The sequence below is a fragment of the Nyctibius grandis genome, chromosome 7 (genome assembly GCF_013368605.1).
Source record: "Nyctibius grandis isolate bNycGra1 chromosome 7, bNycGra1.pri, whole genome shotgun sequence".
Taxonomy (NCBI): Eukaryota; Metazoa; Chordata; class Aves; order Nyctibiiformes; family Nyctibiidae; genus Nyctibius; species Nyctibius grandis.
The window spans coordinates 33,772,878-33,788,041 of NC_090664.1; the positions used below are offsets into that span (position 1 = coordinate 33,772,878).

Consider the following 15,164-nt stretch of genomic DNA (forward strand, 5'->3'; position numbering starts at 1 on the left):
ACCCAGGGAACTATTCAAAGCAATCTCAGAACAATTACTGATGATCTTTGAACCTGTGAAGGATGGACATGAAAAAACAAACATAATGACTATTTTTAAAAGGGGAAAAGGACAAACCAGAGAATATTTGTTCAGTTCAGTTCCTGAAAAAAGACTGAAACAAATAATAAAACAAATAATGTTTATGCAGCTAAATTATAATAGTGAAAACATTAATATCCAACAAGAATTAGTAAAAACTAAGACCTAGCTTTTGTATACAGCCAGATAAGAAATCTTATGGATGTGGAAGAGTTTATCATGTATCTTGACTTTAGTTTAGATTTTTTAGACAAGGCTGGAAGAAGTATTCATATGCAGTGCGCAAACAACATAGAATTAGAAGGGACTGCAACATTTAGAAGAAAAATATTAGAATGCAAATTAATCTTGCCAATCTGAAAAATTATCTAAAACATAGAATTTAATTCAGTAAAATAAAAAATTCTAAATCTAGGAATAGTCATCTGTACAAATCCAGGATGGTAGATGACTGTACAAGATCCTAAGTCAAATGAGCAAACAATATCATGCCACTATGAATATAACAACTGTTATATTAATGTCAGAATTTTTATTTACAAGATGAGTAGAGGAATGTAGCTCTCTTTGGCTGTGAGTCTTCTGCTGGATTACTGTGTTCAGTTTTGGGACGCTACAGACCAAGAAGAATGTGAACCAACTGGAAAGACTCAAGAAAAAAAAAGATATTAGAGGTTATGCTGGCAAATGAGATCTGTGAGTAATGTCAGCAGAAAGTAGTATTTCTTAATCTAGGGAAATAAAAATAAATGTAAAAGTGTTAAAATACGTGAAAGAGATATTGTGTGTGGGAAAACAAATTACAGAACATTTCAAGAAAATTTTAGGTTTAATTCTAGCAAAACTCTTCCTAATGGTAGAGGCAGCAAAGTACTGGGGAAGTCTTGAAATCCCCATCAATAGGGACTTTAAAGAACAGGATGAGCAAGCATCTATTAGTAACAGAGTGGTGATGATGCATCTCAAAGTTTCCTTTGGCCTTTTTTTTTATAGTGACTTTATTGATTGCCAGTGAACAAGTTCAGTTCAATGACAAATATGACACTGATAAGGCAATTGACTTGTCTTACCTAGCTTGCACAATAACGAATAAAGTTTTGCCCGTATGTTTTCTGAAATTTCCATGATGGCAAAGCTGGGACAGTTGGCAGGCATGGGGATGACCTCTTGCTGTTTCTGGAAGCTGCTAGCAATAGGTCTTTTCATGTCTAATAATTTCAAAACACAAAACAAGAGTAGAAGAATGAAGAGGTAGTATGTTCCCAAAGCTATTAAACTTAGAGGAAATTCTATCTATGTAATGAAGTATGAGGATCTTTAGCAGGCAGCTACGGACATATTCTTTTCTGTGATGCCTCCTTCAAAAGAGGAGGTTCCATCTTACTTTGTGGACACTATGTAAATAATTTTGATAGTTTGGCTAGGAATTTGAACATAATTTGGGCCAGAAAATATTAATTAGCATGACTAAAGATTTGTGAGACCAGAGCACTCTTCTTACTTCTTTTTACAACACACAACAAAACACAATGCCGTTTTTGGAAGAAATGAAGTAGTTTAACTGTTCAGCATTAGAAAAGCTGTTCAGGATACTGGTCATGGTTCTGTTCATTGCCTGGTTCATTCCCAGATGAGGCAGAAAATGCCATCTAGTGGCCAGACTCTGAACGAAATAGATAAGACAGTATTTTGGGTTTGGTAAGAACTACAGCATAAAGCTATAAATATTGTAACTTACTTTCATCAGGATTCAGACTGCAAAAGCAAATGCTGTCTTTGTTTCACTTTATTCAGTGGAACTGCTCACAGTTTCACAGGCATCATAAAACTTACCAGCAATCCTTCCGTATCGATCACGTTTGACTCCTAGCTCCGACTCTTCCTGTCTCCACAACTGTATTAGAAGGTTAGCTGCTGTTTGCTCTTTCTCCCCTCGCCAGGCACTGATGTGCGAAGTGGTTTTAGGGTTGTCACAAAATTCAACCAAGATTCCAAGAATCATATTGCACAGGTTCTTTTGCTTTAACTTGTTGAAGGGAAAAGGAAAAAATGTTTTAAACTGTTCAAAACACAGTGATGTCTACCTTCAAAAAAAACTAGAGAAATCATGTAACATGTAATCAAGTAACTACAAACTTTTCATCACAATTATTTGCACAACACTGGTGTATAAAGTGTAAATCTTTCAAGCTTTTGCCATGCGAAGTTCTATAAATGAAGGAATGTGAGGGGAATGAGTGTAGGATCACGTAAGAAGCGCATACCTGTGTGTAGAATTACATAATAGGTTTTGTATACATGCCTCCAGGCTCACATGCTGGAGAAGGTACAACTACTAAGATTTATTTTTGTAAGAAACAGACTCTGAAGGCAGTGGCTGAGCAGTACCACAAAGCACCTATCCTATTTTGTAGTCAGACCTTTAGCAGCAGCTGAGAGTAGGAAACGGTCTGCAGCAAGGGCATCAGAGGCTGGCAGTACGACTGGTGAGAATGAGGAGGGAACGAAACAATGAAGGTCCATGCTCATTTTGTGCAAGGTGAAATGCCTGTGCCAGCTCTATGTCCGAGACCCACAGAAGCAGCTATACATACAAAATACATGTACAAAGTAACTGTAAACATCAAAATTTTTAAAGCCTTGAAGTGTATACTAACTCTGCTCTTACTAACTTCAATATAGAACTGCTTTTCTAAACAGAGATGTCATCCAAAATAAGAGCATAGTCTGACTGTTCTTTTTAAAAAGAGTATATTTTTGGTAAATTTAAAACTCCCTCTGTCAAATACTTGTTTTTAAAAAAGATGCATGGAAGATCTGTCCAATCATCTCTGAGCAGATATCCTGGTTTGTGATTACCTTCCTATCTATCTCAGGGAATTACATATACTGGTATTTTTGTTAGTATTATAATAGTCTTAGGAGACACTGTAACAAAAAGAGTGTAATTTTCCATGTTGTTTTACTACTCTTTCATTCTGTAACAACAATAATAAAAATACCTACTGCCAACAAATCCAGAAGGAGAAAAATGCCCTGTTTTTCAAGAAAATAATCCTCTGCAATGTAACATCCAATGACACAGGACCTTAAACAGAAATAATTTCACTGTGTAGAAACATTTTTCTGCTTTAGAACATTCTACAAGCATCTCATTTATTTTACTGAATTGCATAAATATATTTGGTATACAATACTCTTCATACCTTCAGGTTGTAGAAAAATCATGTTTCACACGCCTTTTCATGCACACTGTATAACTAAATATACCCGACTTGACTGCTTTTTCTTCTCTTGCAGGTGGCACACCTTCCTTGTAGCAGCCCAAGAAAATTGGCAGGTTCACAATGAATTGGATTAGAATACAGTTTTGAACTAAAACTAACTCAGTGAAAGAGGCTACAGTTTAGCTACATCATGTCCCTGATCTTGCTTATTGCAGGGCTGTGTGAATATTTCTGCCATCAGAATCAAGGGGATGAGACAAGCAAGACTGTTTTGGCAACAGTGTTTGCTTCTCCCAGCTTAAAATGATCATAAAACCAGCATTCATGGTGCTATTACTTCCTTATTTCCTCACTTATGGTCATTAATATAGAAACTGAAGGGATCTCCTGCATCACTGAGCCTTTTGTCCCAGACAAACATATAATTTGGCTTTCAATGTATTTATCAACCTCTGCCTTTAAACAAATTAACTTTTGGTTATGCTCCTATGTATTGGCATTCTCTGACAGCAAACTATCAAAAATTTCTAGCCCAGTATACCCAGTTTACAAACACACCTTCTTATGCTTACACAGCTTTTAGCTAATACTGGTCTATTGTACGGGTTCTGTTTACTTCTCTGAAGTTTTTTACAGACTAAACAGACACATCTCTTAGAAAGTCTTAAGTAACTCTGCGTGTCAGGAGGTCACTCTGCGTGGGGAGTTAGACTGCTATGTAGGGAGTTAGGTTGTCATACTGAACCCCTATTTAGAAGAGAATACATGCAGTATATTCCATTTATTTTGTATCATTTTTAATTAGTCAAATTGTATGAAGGATTTTTACACATTTTAAATAGAAGAAAGGCCTATATGTGCAGAGAAAGGCCATAGTATTGCAGACCTAAAATACAAGACTTGCCATTTTTAAAGAGTTACTGCTGCTAAAATAATTTTTTACTAACCATAAGCAGTCAAGTGCACTGCAGAGGAGACGATTGTGGCCTAATCCACTATATAACTTCTTTGGATCCATCTGAATGAATGGGATAAGTATATCCACTCCTTCAAAGCTGAAGACTTCCTGTTGAAACATTAATTAAAGCAATATATTTCTTAAATAATATTTACTGAATAGCTACATACAAGAAAATACAAAGGAAACGGAAAAAATGTAAATATTTATATTGTCATAAATTTGGCCCACTTGTTAGAGCAGAATATATTCCTTATGATATACATAAGAAAAAGAGATTTTTCAGGTTTTCCAATCGTTTAATCCCATTCATTAACACATTTTCATATATATTATTTTTAATATTATGTAAATTAGCATTTAAATAGATGAGATGTTTGCTAGAGGATTTCCGAGTGATTTTGGATTTTAACTGTCATTGTCACAGAAACCCGTTATCAGGCCTGACTTGTTAGCGATGAACTACAATTGACATCTGCTTTTGAATTAAAAAAAACACGGTATCATTTAAATGAAAATATACCATGTTTTGACATTTTCTGCACAGTATGAGGTAGAAAGATACACACCTTTCTGTGGAGATCATTTTCACAGAGAGCAGACAAAATAAATAATATATCGGCTTGGATTTCCAGTAGAATGGCATCTTCTTTCTCTTTGGACTTGTTTGCTGCATACTTTAGGATGTCTATAAATTAATATATTTTATACACATGAATGTTGTATACACCCATCAGAATTCTATTACAGCTGCTCATTTTTTAAAAAATCAAATTTACATGAAGGGATTTTTAAAGGAATCTACTTATGCTATTCAGTTTTATCCCCTGTGTTTTATAATAGCTTACACAAGTGCAGCACTCTGATGCTGTAGTTTCATGGACTTTATTCCTGGTGACAGAGTTAATGATAGCAGCTTGCATTGACTTCTTCCTTGTTCAGTCTCTGTGCTGCCCTTTGTATTGTGCCAGTGCAATGAATTCCGGGAACTGATCTGAATTAAGGAACTCTTAGAAAAAGGCAATGAACTTACTGATTTGCTCTACAGTACAGCCTCACAAACATTTGTACTGACAGTTGAAATGTGAGAGACATAAAATGCCACCACTGCTGAGAAAATCAGCCTTGGAACCACTGTGTGAAAGAGGACATTCAGACATAGAAGTCCTCCAAAGTAAGAAAAATTACTTCAATCTGGTATAGTCTTAATTTTGCTTTCACTAAAATCTGTAAGTTTCCACAGAGTTTTCATTGGAGTTCAACTTTCAACTAAGAATGTAAAATCTTTTATTTCTAGGCTTTCTATTAGAACATAGTCTTTGAATTCCAAAAGATCTTACCTATTTTGTTTCTTCCAGTATGACTCTTTCAGAGTACTGGAAATTTTTTATTATCGTAAGAAAAGAACTTAAAACAGAGTGTATTGGAACTTAAAACCAAATGTAACAGTAGGTATGTTTTACTGAACAAGAAAATGCTCTGAAGTGCAGGAGCAGTGGTTAAACATTTTTATTCTGCTTTTATTCTTCATAATGCTACTCATATAAAAGTACATTGTTATTAATTTTCTCCTACTCTAAAGAGGAGTTTTGGAAAGCGACACCATAACAGACTCGGGTAGAACATGGCTCATGGCTGGAGTTCCTAGGGGCTACCACAATGAAAATAAGATGTAACAAATGCAGTATAATAAAGGGAGAAAGGGCAGCTTTCACTCTGAAATTAGACACTTAGGCTTTTACAGATGTTTGTTTGGCTTAATTCCTTCAGTTCTGTGTGTTAAAATGCAACAAAATTCAAAATCAAATCAATTACATCTTGGATTAATTGTTTTAGGTTTTTCAGTTTTTCAGCAGTAAAAGGAGTAACACACTAAAACCACAGCACAGGAAAAAGCATGAACATTCTTAGTGTCCACAGAAATGTACTAATTTAAGTACAGCAATACAAATTGTGCTTTACCCAGTAGCTGGCTAATTGCTCCCTGGTCACACAGATTAAGGTTCACAGCATCATCATAAAGGGACACAACAGATCTCAGCACTCTCAGGCTGTAGCGCATTTGTGCAAGTTTGTTGCCACGACCGCCTGTTCCATGGAAACTGTTACCTTGACCAAAGAATGGATCTGGGGAGCAACCACAATGAATATTTTTTTTTTTTAATAAGGTGCTCAGGAAAAAATAAAAGTCTTATCAGTGTAAGTAAGCTAAAAACAAACGAACAAAATCCCTTAATGTTAGAAAGGCTTCTTGTTTAAAACCATCTAGTAATAAGTCTTTCTGTGTAGGGCTATACGTTTTACATTCATAAGAAAGGTATGATTTTGGCAAACATTTAAAATTATTACAATTTTTTTTAACCTGACTAGGTTAATGAGCAGTCTCCAAAACTCAAAATATCTTCTCTAGCATGATATGTAATATCAACCTTTTGATCTCCATTAGACCCAAATGAAAAATTCTTCCTAGGAAAAGTTATCAATTTTATGCTGAAAACTATCCATCCCCAGAAAACCAGACCACGAAACTGGGAACAGTTAGTTATCTTTTTGCTTAGCTCATACTCTTAGCTGATGGCCACAAGCCAGCTTTAGTCTGGAAGCTGTCTTACTGTGTACAGCTCTAAATTTGAGTGAACGCATCCTGCCTCACGGCAGGAATTACTGGTTGGACTTGTTACCACAGTAAGTGTATCTGACTAGCTTAAAACATGGGCAGTAGAGATGTGTGGCTGCCCACACAACTGAAGGAATATCAATATAGTGGTACACAGGGAATAGGGCACTAGCTTATCCTTCAGTAGAAAAAAAATGATGGTTGTTTTTTTAGGAAGATTAGTTTCCAAAGTGACCTTTTGAAAAAGAATCATTCTGACTTGAGTTTTACATTTTTCCTCTCTGTCAAAGAAAGTAAGTCCAGTTGAGTTCTGTTTCGAGGTTACTGTGTATGAAAGCCATGAGCATCTACTGACCTTGGCCTATGCACCATTCTAGAAACACAAGGAGAAGAGTATTTGCTTGGCAGGACAAATATTTATTTACTAACAAGGGAGCCACTGAAGCTAAAATAGCAATTGCATGAAGCTGTAATTCTTCATACTGGGCAGCAGACCAGTCATGAAATCCAGGCTTTTGATTTGGTTTTACATAATAAAGCAAAGCTGGCATCACATCATTTTCACTGAGAAGCTGCAGAGTCAAGACAAAGAGAGACAGCTTACAGGTTTCACATGCAAATAAGAAAAATCTAAAGCAATGAGTCAACTTTATCTGTCCTACACTAAGAAAATTATTTTTATTGAGAAAGTATTTCATGACTGCTACAAGTACAGACAAACTCTGTTTATATTCTGTAGCATTCCCACAGAAAGTGGTTTGTTAGACTTTATGATGTTCTTCACATGTATTTCAATAATGCTTTGCAGTCACTTGTCAGCTAATTTTCCTAGCATGGTCTAGGTTTATAACTTTTCTAAAATAGAAAGTGTATGCTGCTTTCAAACAGCAGGACTTGGTCTGAAGCTATGTATGAATTTTTCATTTGGAGAACAGCGGATTTCAGTCTACCGGACTATGCCAGATGGACAGCTAAATAATATTCCTGTGATTCTTTTGACTTTTTTTTTTTGCTTACTGTATCTTCTGTTCTGTTACAACTTACCTGTACAGCACATGGGTCTTTAGATAAGACTCCTATTACATTAAATAGTAACTTCTTCAGCTCGAAGTCCTCATAAGAGTAGGTAAGTTTAAGACCTTTTACCAAGGGATTGGGAATTTTAACTATGAAGGAAATTGTAGATAAGTTACAAAAAAAATCATCATTAAAAGTAAAAAGAGTGTCATTATGCAGTATGGAATCTCTTACCTTCAGTAAATGTTGCAAGTACTATTAACAGCTTTGTAAATCCACTTTCCTAATAGGCATTCAAAAAACATACATTAATTAAATTAAAGTGCAGTGAAATTAAGACTTATGATTTAATTTTAGTTTTGCCTTTTTCTTCGGAACACATAGTTTAATGCATCCTATGGCAGAATAAACATAATTTTATCAAAGAAGGGATCGACCATTTGGACATTGTACAATACTAACTAACTACAGTCCTCGGGGTACAATTAGTTAAGCCCATGTCTCATTCAGTACAGCTCTAAACTTGTATGGGAAAGTCCCAAACACATGTATTCACCACTATAATCTACCACACATGAAAACCGTATTTTCAGTACTTAGAGTTGTGTTTTTCAAAATGCATTTGTGCACATGTAAATTTATACATCAAGGTCATCAGTACATCCAATTTTGTGCTTCAGTTGTGCGTACTAATACACTTACATCCAGCTTCAGTGCATTTACAGGTAAGCACATGAAAACTGCATGTATGAGCAACATGCATTTACAAATATTACATATTAAACATTCAGAAAATAAAATCTTGTAATTCACAGCTCCTAGAGAGATAATAGAAGGACAATTATGTCTAATATAACTACGGATAGGACCAAGGCCAGGGGGTGTCTATGCAGCACACTAAAGGCAAAAGAGCTTTGTTTCTAAGGTGATTAGAAGCCATGGTTTCCAGGACTCTGCTCTTCTTGAGCAACAAAATACATAAGTTTGGCCTCAGTACTCTGGCAAAGCCACCACAGAGCTTTCCACTGGCTCCCAACAGGAGAAGAGCTCTCAGAACACTACACGGATCCCCACAGAATGAAACGGTTCTACTAGTTTTGCAGCAGCTTTTTAGATGCATTCCCAAAAGGCTCAGATTTCTTCAGCCTAGCTCTTCAAGTTAGCATATACCAAAATGATTTTAACAATCAGAAAAATATTGCAAAAGTACTTTTAAATAAACTATTGAAGTACACAACTATATTGCCTATTAGCTTTTGTCGTTATGGTATCTGTATTCTCTGTACCAAGCCATTGCAAAATGGTTAAATAAAAAACATTGAAACTTATTAATGTTTTCTCCTTGCTGATTAATGCAGTACTAAATTCTGATGGAAACCAGTATGAAATTATCAAACAGACAGTTTTGTTCTAATACAGAGATAATCATAATATCATTATAAGCTTTACTGTACATATTTTTTCCAGTTTACTTGTGGTGAGAAAACGATTTTCCTTTTCAAAGGCTCACATTTCTGTGCTGATTTCTGAATTATGTTAAATACAACACTGAGTTTCCTGAAGTTGCTTGGATAGTATATTAAGAAAAAAAAAAGAGAACATTCTGATGAAAATTTCTCTGGTATTATCTACAAGGATTTTGTCTACCTGTTATTTATACCTTGTACCTTATCTCCACAAGTGAAGTAAAATCTTTAGGGAGGCTGAGAATACAGAATCTAAATTAAAACATTTTCATTTTTTTCCTTGCATTGAAACAATTTTTCTTCCTTGTAGCATAGGGAATTAAAATACTGTGTCCTGGTTATTTCTCTTGTAGGAAAAAACTGCCCTGTTTCTACAGCCAGATAAACAATTTGAGTGTTTCAGACATCAAAGATGTTGCTGCAATAGTTAAACAAACATTTCATAATGGTTAGTGATAAAATGGAAAGCTTGAATGAAAAATCTGTAATCTTCATTACAGACTATAAAATCTATTTAGTAATACAGACAATTAGGAAACTTCTACTCAAGTTGAGAAATGAATTCCCTGAAAGTAATCCATTCCTGAACAGCCAATAGATCTACATAAGCAGGAATCTGATTGCTTAATTATTCAGTATGTATGACACAACTTCATTTAAAGTTCTAAACCTCAACTGTAAAACAGGAGAGTAGAAGAATATTAACATCTACAAAAAGTTAACTTCTATGCAGTTTCCTCATAAAAATTCCCCAATATTACAGAAGAATGAGTCATCTACCTTTTAGCCAAGTCATGATAGTGCATTCTGAACTACATTTAGGTGACCTAGCCTTAGAAAGAATTTATGTGCCTCTTATTAACTGTGTCTAAGTAATTATTTTCTCAACATCTTATTTAGAGCTTCTGAGCTGATTTTTGGATGACCCTTCCTGTTCCTGGTTATGAGGCACAGATACTTCAGCTGAATTTGGGCCATCTGAATACAGCCTGTACTCCCGAATCTTCAAACAACAAATGAGATTTAGTGCAAAACTCACTGTAACAGAATGGCACATCTGAGAATCTGTACAAGAATACAGGAGTTAACATTAACTTTTGCACATGAATAGTGTTAGTACAATTTTCTAAGTATCAAATAAGGTTGACGAAAATGGTTTCTTGCTCAGCAAATCTAAGAACGAGGAAAGCACTGGAGACAGACAAAGGAGAAGTTATTAGTCTCTGGAATGTCACTATAAATACTTACAATCATAGGTGCTGCAGGGTTTTCAGCTAGTAATGTGGCAATCACCAAGAGGTCATTCCGTAGCTGACGATCATAATGCCGGAAACCATGCATGAGAAGGTCTACAAATACTTCTTTCAAAGCACTAAAACGAAAGTGAAATGCATTTTACCTTTTCTTTTCATATTTTAATTTTAGACAGCTCTAGCTATATAAATCCTCATTCAGCATCATACTTTTCAAAGCCCTAGGGTTTAACTGCAAGAGAAATAACTTAAAGATTTATTATGAAATAGATTCTTATGTGTACCACTAGACATCCAATTTAAGCATATATGCAAGATGCATGTATTACAAATTGCACCTTCCACTGTATGTGTTATAATTAATTAATAGAAAGACATAATATTTACTCAAGCATGGAACTGGATGTTGTTGAATGATTATTGAGAAGAAATGGTCTAATCCTAAATAGTAAAAACAGTGTAACTCTCTAAGGGATAACCTGTTATTTACTCCAGCAGAGGATCTAGAACTAAGCCTCGTATATCATAGCATAGAATTTCCTACTAATTTTATAACATAAGCATTTCCACAGTGCAGTAATACTGGCCTACCAAGCCTAACATGAGAGCTTGAAAATGCTCTGCAATCAGGTTTTTCATCATGCAAAGCAACAGAGAGGGCTACACCTCCTGCACTATGCAGCAGAGCACCTTGATCTCCCTCTTGCCCTGTAACAGAAACAACTGGTGGTGGATCGCTGTGTTCATGAAATAGAGGCTTGACAATGAAATACTTTTGGACTTGACTGGATGCGCTTTTAGCTGGACCCTGGCCACCAAGTTTGTAAGCTACCTGGCAGGCACCTCTCACATCCTATATAATTTCTTGGCGTCTCACAGGCCACAGTGCTGTCTAACTTGCTGAAACAGAAACATATGCCTGAGGGGTCTAAATCATGGGCTGCTTGGCTATGAGGTCTGATGCCGTAGTGCTTCCATTTTGGAGAATCAGATGTGTTAGTACTGAAAATTTAATGAAGACTTAATGAGAGATCTCCATTCCCCTTTTGTATTTTCTCTCAATTAATTTCAAACAAAATGCTACACAACAGCAATGCTGAGATGTCTCCAAAATTACAATATTAATACATAAAATGCTTCCCTGTACTTACTGTACACATTCCAAGCTACTGAGCTGATTAACAACTTCTTCTTTTACGGTGTTTTCTAACAGGTTCCATAGGATTTCTGAAGAGCGGAACACCAGCTGTCCTGAGGGATCAACACCATTTAGATACAAACAGACTCTGCTGGCTGCTTGGGCCTTCATCATAAGTCTGCAATTTACTCCTGAAATTATGAAAATATGAATAATTAATTCCCTGTAGGTCAGTAATTGTTTTAGGCACGTTCAGAGAATAAATGATCTAAGATCAGAGGTAATGAGATTTCTGAAAGAACAGTTTGTACTAACCAGAGCTGGAGAGATGCTGGAGAGCTTTAAGTACCCACAACTTCTCAGCAAGTTGATTTTCAACTAATGCTAGTGACAAAACGAGAGTTTCTGCTAATCCTCCTAATTCAGCCATCTGAATTTTATAGTTCGCACTTGTTGGCTGGTAACCTGCACATACAACAGTTTTAGTTATAATGCAGTAGATGTTCAGAATTTTGGTTACTCCATAAAATATTCATCCTTTCTCAATAAAGGTTTGAGAACCGAGTACCATATTCCTTAGTCCTAAAACCAATTGGAAAAAAAATCTAATAAACAACAAGAGCTACTTTTCTTCTATCTGAGTATTAATAGTGCCTAAAGCATATCCAACAGACTTACCTTCAAGAAGACTAAAATGCTATATAAACAAATTAGTTACTTCCTAGAATTTACAAAATGAAAGAACAAACAGGGTTATAAAAAGGTGAAAAACCTTCTTCAGGTAATGCAGTAAATTGTTGGTGCAGGACCTAGTTCCCTTCTGTAGACTATTCACTAAAGAATTAATGCCTTATATTATCATATTACTTAAAATACATGAATCCAGCCTTTGATTTATAAGCTTAACTTTTTAATGTGTCCCTGGTTTTATGTTTGTCCATGCATATATGCAAATCCATATTTCATTAGTGAATTACAGGGGAAGGGAAAGCATTGAGAAAAGAAATTTATATTTATATATGCTAACTTGTGAAAGTAAAGTTTATCTTAAATAGCTTAAAAAATATATATCAAATGACATGAAATGCAGGATTGATAAATGCAGATAATGTACATGGAGAAAGGAGTTTTAACTAAGCATAAACTCTGACAGGCTCTAAGTTGGTATTATTTTATAGGTAAGAGAACTCTGGAGGATCAAACTTTTGCAAGATTTACATGTATGCTTAGAGATGAAGAATTTGACTTAAAAAATCAGACCGAAAGACATTCTTCATTTATGAGATAACATATCTTATTTTCTAGATCTGAAGGAGAAGAATAAAATCTCTCAATATTTAACATTCACTTATCTTGATGGAACTATCTACAGATACACAACGAAATGCACGCACAGCTGCTTGCAGGTATTGAGTCTTGTTTGTAAGGTAAAACCAAATTTATACGCTTTCATATTTCTAGAATCTTGTAAGGGCTGTTGTAGCTGCAGCTTCTTTACGCCTCCTAAAATAAATGAAAACTAGCAAGAGTGCACAGAAACTAGTGCCAAGCTATAGGAACACAGCAAGGGAGCATACTGACATCCAGCATACCCTCTCACCTGCACTCTGGATCCACACTGTGACAATGTTCTTCTGTAGCTTGGCTGCCTATAAATCTAGTGCTGTCTCACAGCACATGATCCTGTCTGTGCCCCTCTAGGAGGGGATCCATGACTGACTTTGCCTGATAACAGCCTCTGGCACCATCATAAGGGTCAAAGGAATAAATAGTAGTGGATTTTGATGACAGTTTGCATGCGTATCCATAATACCAGAGGATCATGCTTGAGCTCATATCAGCCTCTTTCTGCAGAGACGTCACACAATTTATTCAAAGCCTATGCTGAAATGTGTCCATATAATATGAAGTCAACCAAATTTAGATGGGCTCAGATCTATCCATCACAAGCAACACAAGTGAAACCAGAGCTGCTTCTCTCCAGGCTACATATACAAAGTTGAAAATCACATTGCCCTTCTTATAATTCTGATCCTAACTACTCTTTCTTCCTCCATTATCCATGTTTCAGAGAACTTGTGACCACTTCACATTTTCTGGATACTATTTAATTCTAATCTCATAAATGTAATAATTAATTCCTTGTATATTGATGAACTAATTTCAGATTTTGAGTATACATTTCTATAAAAACACGTGAATTGCACATTTGCCAATGCTATATAATATATGAGATACAGTAACTATAACGAAAAATTAATCCACAGCTAATTAAAAAAAGCCATTTCAAAGTAGCTGAGATCATAAACACTTGGTTTCTTGTGACACTTGAAAATAATGTGCTTTACCTGGAAGCAGTTTTCTTGGTAGCTCCATATTATAAAAGCTAACAACACACTTACAGATTTGTATTCTAACTTGAGAGCTTGGCACCCTCATCAAATCACCTGTCAGAAACAGAAAAAAAAATGTAATTTACAAAGTTTATAATTTTTTTAGAATGTAATTTTAATACTTTGGTCATACCCTCTACAAATCTGTCATTTCATGCAAAGTTTGATTATAAAATACTCAAGGGACGGGGACTCCCACACTGAAGAGGACAAAGGGTTCTTGGAGGAATAGCATAAGGTTAATCAAAAAGTGACCTCCTCTGCTTTATGGCTACAGACCCTTATGAGAGATTGGATGTTATTCCAGAGTTGTGGAATTCAGAAGAAAGCTATTACACTAGGCTGTTGTCATCACTACCATGTCAGAAACTCTTCTTCTAGCAGACATGATATGACATAAAGGGAGCACAGAAAGAGATCATTTCCCACAAGATAAAGAGAATTCCACTGAGAGCTACCAGTGCCTAACATGGATAACACAAACAATGTTTTAGATTTCAGTGTCTTTTGGACACGCTGCTCTAAAGAGAATCTGGAACTATGGGAAACCAGGAGGCCATTCTGCTATCTACTTGGACCTGTGAAAATAAAGCCTTCTAAAAATATTTTTCTTCTCACCCATTTCAAGGATAATCTTTTTTTCACGTGTGACGGGTTGACTGTGCTACCTCTTTACCATTCAAATCTTACCATTAAGTGAGCTGATATATCACTCCTGCTCTATTCTGAATACTTTTGGTGCTTGCACTATTTTCTTTGAAAATCACAAATGTGACATGCAGGGTCGTAAAAAGATATTTTGGTACTAAGAGATCCGGTGACTTTAAGACGTGACTTGGACACCTTTTCCTCAACAGCTCTCTTAAAACAGATTTCTGAAAGATATAAGCTCATGGCTCAGATGCAGCAGAAGGCTGAAGTCAGAAACTGCTACTCCTAGTAAGGCATGGCACTAAACTGACTTGTATTTTGCCTTTGTAGGTAATGGGTCTCAGGCTTTTGGGTTTTGAATGT

The 15,164-nt window shown here is 35.6% G+C and overlaps 1 protein-coding gene across 1 annotated transcript in view; it reads right to left on the minus strand.

Annotated features, from left to right (window-relative positions):
* Positions 1-15,164, minus strand: part of CFAP69 (cilia and flagella associated protein 69) — a 28,378-nt gene that overhangs the window by 7,522 nt on the left and 5,692 nt on the right. Inside the window, exons 6-18 of the mRNA XM_068405227.1 lie at positions 14,106-14,204; positions 12,073-12,222; positions 11,771-11,948; positions 10,615-10,738; positions 8,135-8,183; positions 7,928-8,049; positions 7,239-7,455; positions 6,229-6,393; positions 4,836-4,954; positions 4,256-4,374; positions 3,088-3,169; positions 1,915-2,107; positions 1,152-1,289 (exon numbers count right to left, since the gene is read on the minus strand). Coding sequence (XP_068261328.1) covers positions 1,152-1,289; positions 1,915-2,107; positions 3,088-3,169; positions 4,256-4,374; positions 4,836-4,954; positions 6,229-6,393; positions 7,239-7,455; positions 7,928-8,049; positions 8,135-8,183; positions 10,615-10,738; positions 11,771-11,948; positions 12,073-12,222; positions 14,106-14,204 — 1,755 coding nt within the window. The remainder of the gene's footprint in view (positions 1-1,151; positions 1,290-1,914; positions 2,108-3,087; positions 3,170-4,255; positions 4,375-4,835; positions 4,955-6,228; positions 6,394-7,238; positions 7,456-7,927; positions 8,050-8,134; positions 8,184-10,614; positions 10,739-11,770; positions 11,949-12,072; positions 12,223-14,105; positions 14,205-15,164) is intronic.